The sequence below is a fragment of the Xyrauchen texanus genome, chromosome 25 (genome assembly GCF_025860055.1).
Source record: "Xyrauchen texanus isolate HMW12.3.18 chromosome 25, RBS_HiC_50CHRs, whole genome shotgun sequence".
Classification (NCBI taxonomy): domain Eukaryota; kingdom Metazoa; phylum Chordata; class Actinopteri; order Cypriniformes; family Catostomidae; genus Xyrauchen; species Xyrauchen texanus.
The window spans coordinates 13,430,680-13,447,231 of NC_068300.1; the positions used below are offsets into that span (position 1 = coordinate 13,430,680).

General features: G+C 37.4%; 1 protein-coding gene across 1 annotated transcript in view; it reads right to left on the reverse strand.

Annotated features, from left to right (window-relative positions):
- Nucleotides 1-16,552, reverse strand: part of LOC127619179 (rap guanine nucleotide exchange factor 3-like) — a 36,308-nt gene that overhangs the window by 5,093 nt on the left and 14,663 nt on the right. Inside the window, exons 3-19 of the mRNA XM_052091971.1 lie at nt 11,836-11,942; nt 11,530-11,651; nt 10,988-11,168; nt 10,059-10,143; nt 9,905-9,965; nt 9,177-9,253; nt 8,884-9,030; nt 8,256-8,368; nt 7,431-7,519; nt 5,620-5,698; nt 5,284-5,434; nt 4,187-4,269; nt 3,915-3,945; nt 2,178-2,256; nt 1,852-1,989; nt 1,416-1,513; nt 845-970 (exon numbers count right to left, since the gene is read on the reverse strand). Coding sequence (XP_051947931.1) covers nt 845-970; nt 1,416-1,513; nt 1,852-1,989; nt 2,178-2,256; nt 3,915-3,945; nt 4,187-4,269; nt 5,284-5,434; nt 5,620-5,698; nt 7,431-7,519; nt 8,256-8,368; nt 8,884-9,030; nt 9,177-9,253; nt 9,905-9,965; nt 10,059-10,143; nt 10,988-11,168; nt 11,530-11,651; nt 11,836-11,942 — 1,767 coding nt within the window. The remainder of the gene's footprint in view (nt 1-844; nt 971-1,415; nt 1,514-1,851; nt 1,990-2,177; nt 2,257-3,914; nt 3,946-4,186; nt 4,270-5,283; nt 5,435-5,619; nt 5,699-7,430; nt 7,520-8,255; nt 8,369-8,883; nt 9,031-9,176; nt 9,254-9,904; nt 9,966-10,058; nt 10,144-10,987; nt 11,169-11,529; nt 11,652-11,835; nt 11,943-16,552) is intronic.

Below are 16,552 nucleotides of genomic sequence, written 5' to 3' on the forward strand. Positions count from 1 at the left end.
CTTACACAATGACGAATAGTCATTGAAACGCCACATGCCTCCACTTATTACATTCATCTAATAAACACGGATTTGTGTATTTGTGAACTGGCGACAACGTAGGTGTCAGATATTTTGTTTAAGTGTTTATTTACCCAGAGCAGACGTGAACCAGTGGAGAGAGTCAGACAGCTGGCTGTAAGTATTTCACTGACTCATCTGAAACTGCAAATGATTCTCAGATAAACCGCACACATCACTGATCACGTCCTGTGACGTATTTGTCCCTGAACGTGCAAGACAATTTCCATTTAAATGATGAGTACGGTACATGCTGATACATAGAGCATTGAGAATTTATAAAAACATTGATTCTGTAGTGCTCTAATTAGACACAAAATAGTACTAAGATCCAGAGTGATTAGTAACAAATAGCAAATCCAAAGTCTTTAAAATAATTTCTCTTATTTCACTTTAGAATTAGTATTTAGTAATTTCGGTTTCATTCTAGATGCAAAAGCAAACAAAACACAGCTTAAACCAACCTAAGGTGGTTTGCTGGTCTTAGCTGGTATAAGTTGTTTTAGTTCAGTCTCCTAGCCTGACCAAGCTGGTCTTGGTGTTTTACTGATATTTACTGGTTTAGCTGATCAACCAGCTGGTCTCCCATCCTGACAAGCGGATAAGTGCCCAAAAGACATCTAAAACCATCAAAACGTACCACCCAAACCAGCTTAGCCAGACTTAGTTTAAGCAGTTACTGAATTTCTCTAATTCCTCATTTACCTGCTACTACTGATGCCACTGATTGTCTAATGAAACTCAGATTGTGTGATAAGCGTTGATGTTTTGGTATGGCAGTTACCTCATGCATGGCCATGAAGAGCTCCCAGTCGTAGCCGGTCAGCTGGCTGGCGATGTCCTTGGAGCCCATCTGCTCCAGAGTGTCCATGGTGTTCTTTTCTGGACCAAGCTGCTCCTTCAGGGGGGTCTGTCAGGGGCAAAACCCACAAACATTTGAGAAGTCAAACTACAGTTTTAAAAATGTTTAAATCTATTCATTCAATCATACTGTTGCCTTCTTAAATACCTTAAATATCATGGTAGTATCAGATGGACATACCATGGTACTGATTACCATATTTATGTACTGTGCTATTCTAAGGTTCTTCAAAGATTACCAACGCATTACCATGATACCGTGTTCAGAAAACATGGTTACACCATGGTACGCTTCGCATGTGCATCTAGATTTTATTTGGCATAAATGATTTTAAAAGGTAAGTATTAGTCTTAATCTAATCAGATAATTCTTTTGAGTACATATGTAGACATACAAATATGTTGCTTGCAGCTCACGTGTATGGATAGGATCTCTTTGCAACATTGAGGATCTTGCACTATGAAACAATGTGAATTATGAAAGTGTCTCTCACCAGTTGTTCCACTTGACTGGCAGAACAGAGGAAAAGCCTCTCGTTTACTCCTAAAGAAGCAGACACTGCTGTGGCTTCCAACTTGAGCTGGACCCTGTCTGAGGGAAACATATCAGAAAAAAATTGTATCACAACTATGGAACTGGAACTACTTTATGATCATTTTGGTTCCTTTTTAAGCTTTAAAGAAAGCTACTGTCCACTGCCACTGTTTTGGGAAAAAAATAGGCTGCAATATTTAATAAAACATCCTTTTATGTTCCGCATAAGAAAGAAATCATTTGGGTTTGGAACGACAAGAGTGTGAGTAAATGATGACAGAATTGTAACATTTTAGTTAACTATTGCTGTATCAAGTATTTCACTACAACATTTCTGACACACAGACACACAGACCGAAACACTGAATAGAAATCATCTGAGTCTCATAGCTTACCTCCTAAAGAATTCATCTTGATCAGCACATAGTTTCTCTCAGGATCCACTAATGTAGACAAGATGTCCTTTACAGAGGCATCGACTTGCAGCATCACAGTTACAGCCTTATGGTCCGGTTTAAAGATCTCATACAAGACTGCAAACAGACAAGAAGACTAACTTAAATATACCAATGTCATTAAGGATTCCAAAAAGTCAAGAGTTGATTTTGACATTGATACAGTTCATCTGAGCTATTTCACAGGAACGTTGTTCTTGTTTTATCTTAAGATCTTTGTGCGAAGGCTTATTACTAAAACTCTCCACAGAAGTAAAAATACAAACCTTTGTCTTGAGCTCTGATTGATATTAATTTCCCCACAGGCTCTTCATAAGCAGAAAACCAATCAAACTTTTTGTTCAACTGAAACAAACAGATGACCATATTAGTGCTTGTTGTGCTTCAAAAGATCTAATTTCTGGGAAACATTTTTGCTGTAAAAAATAAAAAAAGTGGGGAGTGATTTCAGGTATGATGAATTTTCTTTGTGGGAGAAAATAGCTTCAGCTCCTTGTTCTTATTCCAATAATGTGAGGAATGAGAGACAAGATTATGTACAGTTAAGAATCAAGGAAGAATGGTCAACGTGGCGTTATAGTGCTGTCAGTCGATTCAAATATTTAAATGCAACTAATCACATAATTTTTTGTAGTAAACGCACTCATTCCAAGAATAATAAAGGTTTGGCAATTTGTGTGAATGATGCTCATAACGTAAATGTTCTTTACTCTCCTAAATCACACAAAATAGGCTACAACAGAAACAAAAGATGTAAACACGCAAACACAGAACTCAAACCAGCAATGATTTAAAAAATAAAGCACGTTTTCCCACAATTTAGAGGCTATTTCTTATGCACAAAGTCCTTGATTCTCTTTGAATTTCTATGAATGACAGAATGTTTTTAGAAATTGCACAAAACAGAATTAGACTGAGAGTCAAAATGTAATAAATGCATTAATGGCAATAATGCCATGCAAGTTTTAAATTGCATTCATTAATGTTAATTTCGACCATTCTAAAAATCATACTTTAGGATTAGGGCTGTCAACTGATTAAATATTTAATTAGTTACGTGATATTTCATCAAATTTATTGCAATTAATTTGTAACTAAACACATATATAAAACACATATTTGCTGAAAAAAGATGACAAATGAAGATGCTTAAAAGTTATTGCTGTGATGATATGAAAATTGGAATTGAATACAGGTCAGAAGACATTACTAATCACACTAAATTGACCCTAGTTAGGATTCATTTTCTCACAAGACATTAAAATGCTTCCTAAACTACACAGACACGATATGTTCTGCATTAAAGGGATAGTTCACCCAAAAATGAAAATTCTCTCATCATTTACTCACCCTCATGTCATCCCTGATGTGTATGACTTTCTTTATGCTGAACACAAATGAAGATTTTTAGAAAAATATCAGATCTCTAGGTCCATACGATGCAAGTGAATGGTGGTCAGAACTTTGAAGGTCCATAAAGCATATAACGGAAGCATAAAAGCAATCCATACCACTCCAGTGGTTAAATCCATCATTCACTTGCATCGTATGGACCTACAGAGCTGAGATATCCTTCTAAAATCTCAGTTTGTGTTCAGCAGAAGAAAGAAAGTTATACACATCTGGAATGACATGAGGGTGAGTAAATGATGAGAGAATTTTCATTTTTGTGTGACTTATCCCTTTAAAGTGGCACTATATGGAAACAATGTCTTTTTAATTATCACCCACACCACTGGTTGACTGGATTTTATATGACCCACTTAATGTGGACTCATTTCAATTCTCATAGCGTGCCATGTAGTGTACGGCTCTATCTGACCAGGATTTAATTATGTTTTGTTCTCTGAACTTGTTTAAGTAACTCTGGGCAGAGAACTGTTGACTTTTCCATTGACGAGTTTGTTTATCTTTCTGTGTCATACAGTCCGTTAGGAGGATTTATTGGTCTGTTCTTATCTCTGCAAGTTTCCCATAGACAGAGAAAACCCCATGTCTCTTACCTTCGTCAGAGTGTGGCATCCATTCTCAGTTCTGAAAGGAGATTGAATAAAGCAGTAAAAAGTAGGATTATGGGAGGTAGGAGGTGGACTAACATACATGCATACAATATAAAAAGCAGGTCAAGGAAAGATGTTGTATGTGTGTTTATGGCATTAATAGGCTTGCAGCTTAAAGATGCTTTTGAGTGATTAAGTTGGCAACAACCCTCTGAATGTGTTTGTGTGTGCAGATGTGTGTGGTACATATATACATTACCAAGTGTATTACTTACATTTTGGTCTTTCTCCTGTCCCTCAGCTGTTCTCTAAGTATGCTGGAGAGTCTTGAGTCAGCCATCACCCCCTCTCTGAATTTCTATAACAAACATGGAGGTTGTCACTTGTTTTGTTTACTCTTTGTTCAGTAAGTCGAGGGACTTGAATTTGTCATTTTAGAGTAAGAGAACCTCACATCGAACCATCTGAAGAATTTAGTTTTTTTTTTGTACTATAACAACAAAGGATGCACCTATCTATTTTTATGTTATAGCCAAAAACCAACATCATTTTTAGTGTTCTTTACAATAAAGTTCTACATAGAAAAGTCAAATAAGGCATTAAAACATTATAATGTTATTGTTGTTCTTTTGAAACCTGGCATAGATAAAGAGTATAATATTAACTGACATTGGCTTAATCAGACAGATGATGACAGTGTTTTTCCACATACATTTTTTCTGTAGGCATTCCTTTAAAGTCTTCATAGAAGCATTCTAAGCCATGAACCAAATCAACTAGCTTGGAGGTGAATCGCAAGACTACAAACTTTGATTTTAATCAAACAAGTATTTGAAATATCTGATATAAAAGGTACAAGACTCTGTACCTAACGTCTTTAATGAGGGAATGAATTACAATCCCATGAAGCACACTGTACATAGCTTAATCAAATTTAAAATTAGGTAAATATATTTAAATCTTTTGAGTTTAAGTTGTTGATAATAGTGTATGTATTTAAACAATATATTTTAATTTCATTGCAAAATATTCAAATTTGGTGTGCTTTGTTTGCCACAAAATCTGATATGTGTATTTTCCTCCACAGGATCATGGGTAGTGTAGTTCTTCATCAGAAATTCTGCTTAAAAAAATGTACATAATGTGGACTGATGCTGTCATCAAAAGCATATATCAACAATTAACAACCTTGGAGCTCACGGTAGGTCTGTCTTTAAAGGTTAACTTTAAAAATGTATTCACCTATGGAAAAAATGAATGGTATTTTTACATCTGGAAACAGATTGATGCGCTCTATTTGACTGATAATGCTGATCAATATATTGTGCACCCCTAATGACTCCTCAGTTATATATACTGTGATTACACTAACCTCCAGAAATTCTGATGCTACAGGGTCATCCCTCAGTAGTAGACCATACAGACCCACCCAGTGACCAACCAGCTTCACAATCTTCTGTTTGGTGTTGAGAGTGTACGCTGCCTTCTCCAGATCTGAGCCTTCTGATGGTTCGGCTTGGTAAGTGCGACACCAGTTAAGGAATGAAATTGGTCCAAACATGCTTATTTATTGTTTCAATTGAGCTTTGTGCTCTCTGACAGGAAGAACATACACCAAATAGCACTATTACCAAACCGAGAAAAAATGGAAAGACTAAAAAAGCAATATAAAGGCAGATTATGAGTGGTTTGTGCAATGTCAGGATATTGATGCTGGAGGGCCGCACATAGCTGACTGCAGGGCATGAAGACTGGATGTGTTAAGATGAAGTCACTTGCACTAGAATCTGCAAAAAGCACAAAGAAGGCCCATAAACTTCATTAAAAAGGACTTGTTTTTTTGAGCTTTGTGGAGAACACCAGAACAATCTGAATCATCAGACTAGTGGTTTTTAATGGATGTGTAAACACCAATCTTAACAAACAGGAATGTTTTGGTCACTCCCTTAGTTAATTCCTCTGTCTCTGATACAATTTGTGCTTGAATAAATGTGTAATTTATTTTGAACAAACAAATGCCAAAGTCATGAAAATGTTTCCGCAGATGTGAATTCTTGCCCATCACATGGTCCAAGATGAACATGCATAATGTGCTTTCTTGATTTACTGTGGCGGTAACAAATCTCAATATTCAAGGAGGGGATAGAGTTACATTTAAAAGTCATTAAACTGATTTTTATAACTATTCAGGTAAGTTTCTACACAAACAAAGATTTTTAGTTTAACATATCAGCTCTGTTGTTCCATACGATGCAAGTGAATGGTGACCAGACATTTGAAGCTCCTAAAATCACATTAAGGCCACATAACAGTAATGCATGCGACTCCAGTGGTTAAATCTGTATCTTCAGAAATGATATAAGTGTGGGTGAGATACAGATAAATATTTAAGTCCTATTTCCACTATAAATCTCCACTTTCAATTTTACCTTTTGAAAGTGAAAGTGGATATTTATAGTGAAAAAGGATTTAAAGGAGCACTCAGTAATTTTTTTCTTCATTAAAAAAAAATTAAGTAACCTTATAAAAGCTGTTTTATTCTACATGAAGAGGCTGTAACAGGGGCTTCCATGTTAGAATCACATGACCAGCCGAATACTTCTCACATAATCTCAGTAACTGTCCTGTTATTTGACATGCTCACTCATCTGACTGAGAGTACTACATTTCTACAATGGGATCTGAAACTGAAAACTATTGATTTAAAATGATGCTGCATCCAAGCCGCTTGGTGTCAATGTAAGTCCACGATGACACAAGGCAAAAGTTACTGAGTGCACCTTTAAATATTGATCTGTTTCTCACCCGTACCTATCATATCGCTTCTGAAGACATGGATTAAACCACTGGAGTTGTATGGATTACTTTTATGTGGCCTTTATGTGATTTTTGGAACTTTAACTGTCTGGCCACCATTGACTTTCATTGTAAGGAACAACAGAGCTGAGATATTCTCCAAAAAATCTTTGTGTTCAGTAGAAGAAAGAAAGTCATACACATCTGGAATGGCACAAGGAGGGTGAGTAAATGATGAGATAATTTTCATTTTTGGGTGAATGTTACGAGCTGGGATAGGCTCCAGCCCCCCGCGACCCTGTACACAGGATAAGCGGTTGACGATGGATGGATGGATGGATGGTGAATGTTACGACCCCAAGATGGTCTAGGGGTGTGAGGGTGTAACATAATATAGATATTAAAATGTATGTGTGTGCTGAAACAAATTACATCAAACGGGGGAAAATACGGAGCAATAATCAAGTGGTTTATTATATACAAAGTGGTAAGTGCACGGTGAAAAAACAATATGTAAAATATTAACACTACATTGCATTAGACAAGACACACAGAGAGGGGGGAAGGTATGCGAGTAGTGCGAATTAAATAAAACAAAACACACTCTATCTATACGTAAACCTGACTAGAAAACAAAAGAGATAAAAAGATCTTCAGCGCCCCAGACCACCCTACCAGTACAGCAGAACGATCAAAAGAGACAATACAGGTACAATAACTTACCTATAAAATCAGTGCCATTGGTTTCCAATTTAATCGTCTCCAGCATGTGTTCTAGTATCTTCTCTGGTGTTCCTGACATTACTGTATACCTGAGATAGATAGAGAGAGAGAGAGAGGGTGAGTAATGTAGGTGTGGGTAAGAGGTGGGTAATTCATAATGATAATTCTATCATGGTTTCATAATTATTTTAATGCACTTGGAATCAAATAATAGCGATGACTAATGCTCTAGCTTGCTTTTCATAGTAAAATAATACTTATGTAGCTCAGATAAAGTCATTTGTTTCACTCAAAGCACATACAATCATACTGGCACTCTCATTGTGAACATTGTTTCAACATACTTTTAAATGTGACTTATATTACATTTACATTTATGCATTTGGCAGAGACTTTTATCCAAAGCGACTTACAGTGCGCTTATTACAGGGACAATCCCCCCGGAGCAACCTGGAGTTAAGTGCCTTACTCAAGGACACAATGGTGGTGGCTGTGGGGATCGAACCAGCGACCTTCTGATTAACAGTTATGTGTTTTAGCCCACTACACCACCAATTATAAATAATTATATATTACATTTGCTAAAGTGAGCCTAATGCTCAATTTATTCTCCTAAAATAAGGGAGCAATAAGGGAGTTTGGGGTGGTGCTTTCTATTTGTTTGACCAATAGCAGACAGGGGCACTGTCTGAAAATGATCATTATTTTTGAAATTTCATTTGTTGAGGCAAACGGAATTGACACAAAGATGACATACTTCAGCTATAATTAAAAGGGGTTTATATAACTAAAATGTGAAATGTAGTATAGAAATGAATTATTAACTTGTTGCTGCCAGCTGATCCTCCCTGATAGTTGGACTCCTGTACTGAGCTTTTCTCAAGAACCAGAACGACTTTGCCATGTTCCTCCAAACGGACAGTGTTGGCCTCCACATCCTGCAGAAAAACACAGGTAAAATAACACCTGATAAACTTCCATGCATTACACATGTTTGTGCAAACTGTCATTTCGCCAAGTATGACATATTCCTGGATCAACATTCTGTACATGTTGGACATGGAACAAAATTACTATCTACTCAGATTTTAGGGTTAGGTTTAGGCTTAGGGCTGGGATTGGGGTTTAGCCAACTGCATTCTTCTCAACCAATCATTCCCCTGTGATTTTAGGGGTAGTCAATTATTAGGTTTACAGTTAGGATTAGGGATCGGTTTTGGACAGTATTTGATTGACAGGAATATTGTTTCAGGACCACCCATGCTGGTTCCGGCTGGTTTATTCTAGTAAGTGGTGGCTTGGTGCTGATCTAGCTGGTGACTCAGCATAGCCTTGCTGTTCACCACCAAAAAAATGCTGGTTAACCTATATACATAAGGAAACATGCTGGTAAACAGCAATGTTTTATTTTTCAACAAGGAACCCATCCAGACAAATGCACACAAACACATACCTTTAGAATACGTATAAAGTCCTGCTTGTCAACACGCAGGAAGTGGCAGTTGTCCTCTCTTAGGATTATTGTTGCCGCTCGAGGGGCATCGTTCACCAGGGCCAGCTGCCCAAAGTCATCTCCTTCATGAAGCGTGGTCACCAAGCCCTGTATAATGACACACACGCATTCATAAGCACAGACAATAAGATCGTCTTTTCTTAAGAGGAAAAAAAAAAGTGTTTTCTTCAAACAATGTAAGCATCTATATATAAACTTCTCAAGGTCGCCCAGCTAAAAGATGATGGCTCTACCTTTCCATGTGTGATGACATTAACAGAACCCCTCCAAATGATGTACCAGGAAGTCCCTTTGTCCCCTTGACTGAACACTAAAAAAACAAATGCATTACCCTTTTTATCTCACAGTAAATACAAACATGCACCAATAATAGTAAATCATCTTAAAGGGAAAAAAATCGCTTTAAACATTTAATAACTGAAAATAACCATGTAAAGTTCATAGCATCCATTTATAAGTCATTTAATGGGATAATTTACCCCAAAAGAAAATCTCACTCTTATGTTGTTCCAATACCTGTATGATTTTCTTTACTCAGTGGAACACAAAAGGAGATGTTAGACAGAATGGTAGCCTCAGTCACCATTTACTTTCATTAAATCTTTTTTCTATAAAATGAAAGCGAATGGTGACGGAGCCTGTCATTCTGCCTTCAAGGATCCATAGAAGACAATAATACCGGTTTTGGAACAACATGCTGACTGCGGCAGTGACGCCATACATGCCGTAATCACTCTCAGTTTCTTATTTTAGCTGATATAAGAATGCCAATCATCTACTTCAGGAAATTACACCGAAAAATTGTCAACTTATTCACATTGTTAACAGTGCTGTCTGCTCTGAAGTCTAAACAGGAACTTCACTGCTCTCTTTAACTCTGGCTAAGCGCTAATTCAATATTAGCACAGTTTATTATTCCCGCCCACCACTGACATAATGCCATCATTGCTTTCACACTCACAGACTGTTCCCGCATTGGCATGGCTTTCAAAAACCAGCACTGCTGCCAACTCCTTCCGAACCTACGGGAAAGAGTGAAGGATGAAAGACATGAGGGATAAATTAAGATTTGTGGTGCAAACAAACACGAAGGGTGCCAGAATAAGTTAACTCACAGATGTGGACAAGTGGGCCACAGCCTTGACATGAAGAAGCTCTTCGTAAATAACTTCAAGATCCTCTGGAGTGCGCTGGTTTGGACTAACGCACAGAAAAAAGATGAGTAAAAGTATTATGCTGTTTAAATTAAGACTATTAAATGATAATACCATTTATTTGTGGTTATAAGTCCATGTATGTTAATTTTGAGGCCATTTATATGCTAGTGTACTTCTAAAAGTTGAATCTATCCATCCATCCATCTATCTTCTAATCTTCCATTCATCTATCCATACATCCATCCATCCATCCATCTTCTAATCTTCCATTCATCTATCCATCCATCCATCCATCCATCCATCTATCTATCTTCTAATCTTCCATTCATCGATCCATACATCCAGCCAAAAGTTGTTGGGGGGGTGTTCGCTGTCCTTTCTGCATATCGCGGCACCGTTTGGTGGTCCGTTCTGCATAAAACTGCGGCTCATTTTAGCTTATCGCGGCACATTCAGTCCGTTTCGCACCCGACCCATCAGCCCGCTCGGTTCTTCCGATGGCCAGTCTGCCCCTGATCGGCCCCTAAGTGCGTCGGCCCACCGGGAAAATGCTGGAATGGCAAATTACCTGTCCAGCCCTGCATACATCTATCCATACACCTATCCATCCATGTATCTGTCTGTCCGTCTTTCTGTCTGTCTGTCTGTCTTTCTATCTATTAATAGATCTATCCATCCATCATGGTTAATGGCTATGATGTAATCTAAAGGCTTTTGTTATAAAAAAAAAAAAGCCCATCTTCCTGTTTCAATAGGAAATACATCAACATACAGGAGAAAACTGCACTCATCAAGCAATTTCATGGGGTCATTAATGACAGTGGCACAGTTCAACCTGTACATATATTATTTTTCAGACTGGTTTAGCATCATCTCTTGTGTCTTACCATTTTCGCAGTATCATAGTCAGAAGAGCATCTGGGCCCATCTGGATCAGCAGCGATAAACTCTCTTGGAGCTCATCTTCTTTGTAGTCTTTCTCCTTGTTTGAGTGATTAAGGTCAAATTCCGCCTCCATAAAGCGGTAAAATTGAGTTTCTTTGTCATGGAAGTTTAACTCCTGTTTCACTGCACATTTGAACAAAGATGTATTGCTTGTCAGTTAGAATATACTGATATGTTAATCTTTCAGTTATATATTAATACCAATATAATCATAATAATAATACTAATAGTAATAATAGTAATTCTGTTTTAATGGACATCTACAAAGGCAAAACCATTGTATTGTATTATGTTATTATTTGAAATAAATTGGAATACCATGCAAATCCCATGGTCTATGAATATGGTAATCAGTGAATACCATGGTACAGTATACAGTATATCAAAGAACCATGATGATAACTTCAGATACCATCACTGTACTATGGTACTATAGAAATCTTCTATAGATACTATATATAAAGTTGATGTTGTTTATATTTACTGTGGCCCAAAATGCCCTCATCCACCAAAACCTGCCACATCCCGACTGCCTGACTCCGGGACTGAAAACAGTCATTCAGTTTTATCAGCCAATCAACAAGATCCTTTCCACTACAGCACTGCCTGTGGTAGAAACAAGAGAAACATAATTTACTATTTAACAACTGCAGACTGATTTTAGAGTGTTACACATTTATCTACTTGTTTTTGTTGTTGAATTGTGTAACTGATTGATACCAAAGTGACAGTGATCAGATGCATTTCCATCACATAAAAATGTACATAAAACATGCAGTGAAAGATGCACCTATATGTCTTAAGATGGTGTTTTCTGTCCCTTATCAGGCCTGGGTTACGCTCTATCAGCGTGCTGTACACCACCCTAGCGGCCTTCAGGATTCGATCGGACAAAAACTGAGAGGGCAAGAGAGAAAAAGAGACAGAGAGAAAAGGTTATGTATTGTTAAAGCTTAACACTAATAATGATAATTTCATACTAATAGTTAATATTAATGTTTATGTATGTGAATGTTGTCTTTATCTTCACAAAAGGTGAATGCTTTTGAGTACAATTTAATTATTATTATAATTTACATAAATAGATGTCTATTAATTTCTTAATAAATGTCCCTGGACTTACTGTGCACCATTCATTAGTACATTTTACTCTAAAGAAAAAACTATTGTTTTCAACCTAACTTTACTGAAATTACTTTTGGCCACATGGGTGGAGAAAAGAAAAATAACCCATAATATCAATCCAATCAAATCCCTATAGAAGTGTCACCAACATGATTTCCCACTGAATATTCTGTCACTCAGAAATAGGCCACATTATAGTTAAAGTCAACATTTATTACATTTCTGAATATAACAAGACATTCAGCTGAATTCAAATATATGGTAGGACTTTTTAGTGATATTTTTAGGGGTTTTATCCATCTGGTATTGAATGGGTCATAAAACATTGTATATAACAGATAATTGGATTGAAAGTGGACGTGTAGCAAGTTAAGACCAGGAACGTGTGTTAATAGGGTCAATTTTTCATGTTGACCCCTCAAAAGAGTTCATGTTGACATTAAATTAGCTGTGAATGTCATTACTTGTTGTCTTTAAATGGAATGGACATTGGTTCATTATTGGTTCCGAATGGTTAATTATTTCCAAATAAATAAATAATAGAAATCACAATGATTGCCCCACAAGTTCAGGTGCTAAGACCAAAAAATCCTTCCAAGAAAAAGCACAAAAAAGTCTGAAAATGTATATATCAAAACTTCTTGGTAAGACTTTACAGTTCAGTTGTACTTGTTCAAATGAGTAAACTACATTGGTTTACATGAACAAACAATGAACAATGCTTTTTCCAACACTTAATAAACTTGTTTTTTTTTTTAATTAAAAGTTTTATACATTTACATGAGTTAATGCATTATGAACTAAAAATAAACAATTGTATCTATATAAAATAACATCAAATCTAAATATATATAATATATATAAACCGTGCAGAAGCACAGTGTCAGTTAAGAGGAGGTAACAGATAAAGATTCAACAAGAGTTGAGTGGCAGGTGAAAACGTGCCACATCCACACAGTGCTACACTCTCTAACACCTCCTCCGCTTAAGATTGCTACTGTTCACACTCCTCCCCCCTATGGAAACTGTTTTTCAGCTCTTCTGCTTTCCTTCTATAAAACTGTTTTCATACACTCCAGCTTTTCATCCCTCCCTCCCTTTCTGGACTTCTGTTTTCATTCCTTGCCTCCATATTTCCCACCCTTCATTCTGTTAGACCCCCTGTAGATGGTGTATCCCGCTCCAGCTCCCAAACAGACTGAAAAAAACTGGAGTGTAAAAAGTCGACCTCATTGATTGAGGCTGCAGTTTATAGAGCTACCGAAGCATGCCATCGTTGTTGCTATGCAGCCTTAGTTTTTGTCACTGTAAAAAATGAACGTCTGCTAAACTGGAGACACACATAAGAAGATGATCTACTGTGAAGCACTGCACAGAAAACAATGTGAGCGAAAAAGAAAAGTTCTAGAACATACAGTATATTGACTCTTTCATTTGAAAATGCATTCATTTAGCAACGTTTATGCCTCTCATCCACACTTGAATGGCATGTTCCTCGACAGCATACGTTGGAAAACAATGACATTTACATTTATGCATTTGGCAGACGCTTTTATCCAAAGCGACTTACAGTGCGCTTATTACAGGGACAATCCCCCTGGAGAAACCTGGAGTTAAGTGACTTGCTCAAGGACACAATGGTGGTGGCTGTGGGGCTTGAACCAGCATCCTTCTGATTACCAGATTACCAGTTATGTGCTTAGACCACTACACCACCTCTACGCATATAGAAAATCTCTCTAATGTTTACAATCTAGATATCATATACTGGAAAAGTAGTACAAGTCAAGTACCATAGTAGGGTGTTATTCCAATCATTGCAATATGTTGTAATTATTTAGTAACCCTGTGTGCTAGCATTGGGAGATATTATCAAGTCATACAATTGTGTCTTGATACCACAGACCCTCTGCAATAGTTGTCTAAAACCCGGAGGAAATAGTATACTATTTGGGCACCATTAGCATACTATTTTCAAAATTGTACGATCTAGGAAATACATAATCTAATTTTGCATGCTAATTATGATGTATGGTATGCATACTGAGACACAGGGTTAGGGGCCATTTACACCAAAAGTGTTTTTCAGTTGCCTGTCTTTTTACTGTTTTTCTAAGTAAAAATGCACTTTTTTGTGCATGCGTGGCACATTTTTTTAACGCAATGTCAGCTTAAAAAGAAGGTCAACTTTTAAAGGCGCGTCTCGATAAACCAACCTACTATTATATTCATTGCAATGCGTCATTTTTTTTTTTTTTTGTAACACTAAAGAATGTTAAACATGTTACACTGAACTTAGGCCATATTTGTTTGTTATTTTTCCTCCACAGAACATTTTGTCCAAGGATGTGGTCTCACACTTGAATATTCCTCATTTCTCACTCTTTCTCTCATTCTATTTGTTGTGGTTGTTGCTGAGGGCGGTGATGTGTGTCCCTTCTCGGAGGCCCCTGGTCCGGTCGGTCAGTTGTGGTGATGTAATTGGCTTCTGACCCGTGAGGGATCGGCTGAAACATCTTTTCATTCCAAAAGGAAGGCCACAGTGCTTTTCTTATGCAAAAGCTTCCTCAACAGGCTTATTTTCCAAATCAATGCAAAAGGACAGCACTGTATACAACACACGCTAATTCGGAATGAGTCAAAGTTATACAGGGTTGAAAATGATTTTTTTTGCCTCACCTGGCAATGGCTGGTGAATTGGGAAAATTTCTTACTTGCCAAGAAACCAACCTGGTCTCATAGAAATATGTTACAATTCCTAAATTGTTGCTTGTTAGGGGTCCTTGGCTGCTCAGCGAGTATTGACGCTAACTACGACCCCTGGAGTTGCAAGTACGAACCTAGGGCGTGCTGATTGACTCCAGCCAGGTCTCCTAAGCAACCAAATTGGCCCGGTTGCTAGGGAGGGTAGATTCACATGGGGTAACCTCCTCGTGGTCGCTATAATGTGTGGTTCTCGCTCTCGGTGGGGCGCGTGGCGAGTTGTGCGTGGATGCTGCGGGGAATAGCGTGAAGCCTCCACACGTGCTATGTCTCTGCGGTAACACGCTCAACAAGACACGTGATAAGATGCGTGGATTGACAGTCTCGGATGCAGAGGTAACAGAGATTTGTCTTCCTTCACCCGGAATGAGGCGAGACACTATGCCACTACGAGGACTTAGAGCACATTGGGAATTCCAAATTGGGGAGAAAAGGAGAGAAAATCACAAAAAAAATAAAACTAATAATAATTGTTGTTTGTTATACTTATCGCAGCAGTTTTCTGGTAAAATAAAGGAAGAGGTGCTAAAACGTCTGTGACTTTTATGTCCTTTCACACAAATCACAAGTAAATTATCAGTTCATAAACACTAAGTTTTTCAAGTTTGCCATGAATTTCCAGTACATACTAAAAACATGACTTTAAATCAAAACAGTGCATTCCAGTGGACCTATTCACACCAGGGACAACATCAGAAAAATGACATACCAGTTTCACCCGAATTAAATCATTTCCAAGCTATTTTACTCTGTTAATGCCTATAACTGTAACTCAGTTGGTAGTTTTGTATGCAAGTTCAACCAAGCCCAGCCAACCAATATCTAGCCCTATCTCCTCTGAGACCTCTATACTACAGACATCTCCAACTAACTAACTCTACACTGCCTGTGCCCAGACACCATGTCTACAGACCCTGAGCTTGTAAATCTCTCCCCTGTCATCTCTGCCTCATGGCTCTATCCCTGGAGAAAAGGGTATAGATGGGAACTTTTACTGGCAGCCTATTCCTAGTATTCTCTAGTCTCCTGAGGAATAATTACCTCACTGTAGAGCACTGACACCAGGAATTAAATGTATCATAGGATAACTGTGACAACAAAGAGTATTGCTTCTTGTACTTGTTTACTTAATACACTGTTGTGGATTCTCTATTATCAAACTTATGTTATTTGTAAATGGCTTCACATGTCTCTCGACTGTTCTCAGCCTTTGATGTTATCACCTCACAAAAAGCTAATAAAGATGGCCTTTCATAATATACAGTGACACAAAAATTATTGGATATTTAAAGGGATAGTTCACCCAAAAAAATTATAATTTTTATGATAATACTCATCATTTACACTTATGCCATCCCAGATGTGTATGACTTTCTCTCTTCAGCAGAACACAAACAAAGATTTTTAGATTAATTTGTCAGCTTTGTTGGTCCACAAAATGCAAGTGAATTGTAACCAGACCTTTGTAGCTTCAAAAACCACATAAAAGCAACATAAAAGTAATCCACTCCAGTGGTTAAATCCATATCTTCAGAAACCATACGATAGGTGTGGGTGAGAAACAGATACATATTTAAGTCCTTTTTTATACTAAATCTCCACTTTCACTTTCAGATATG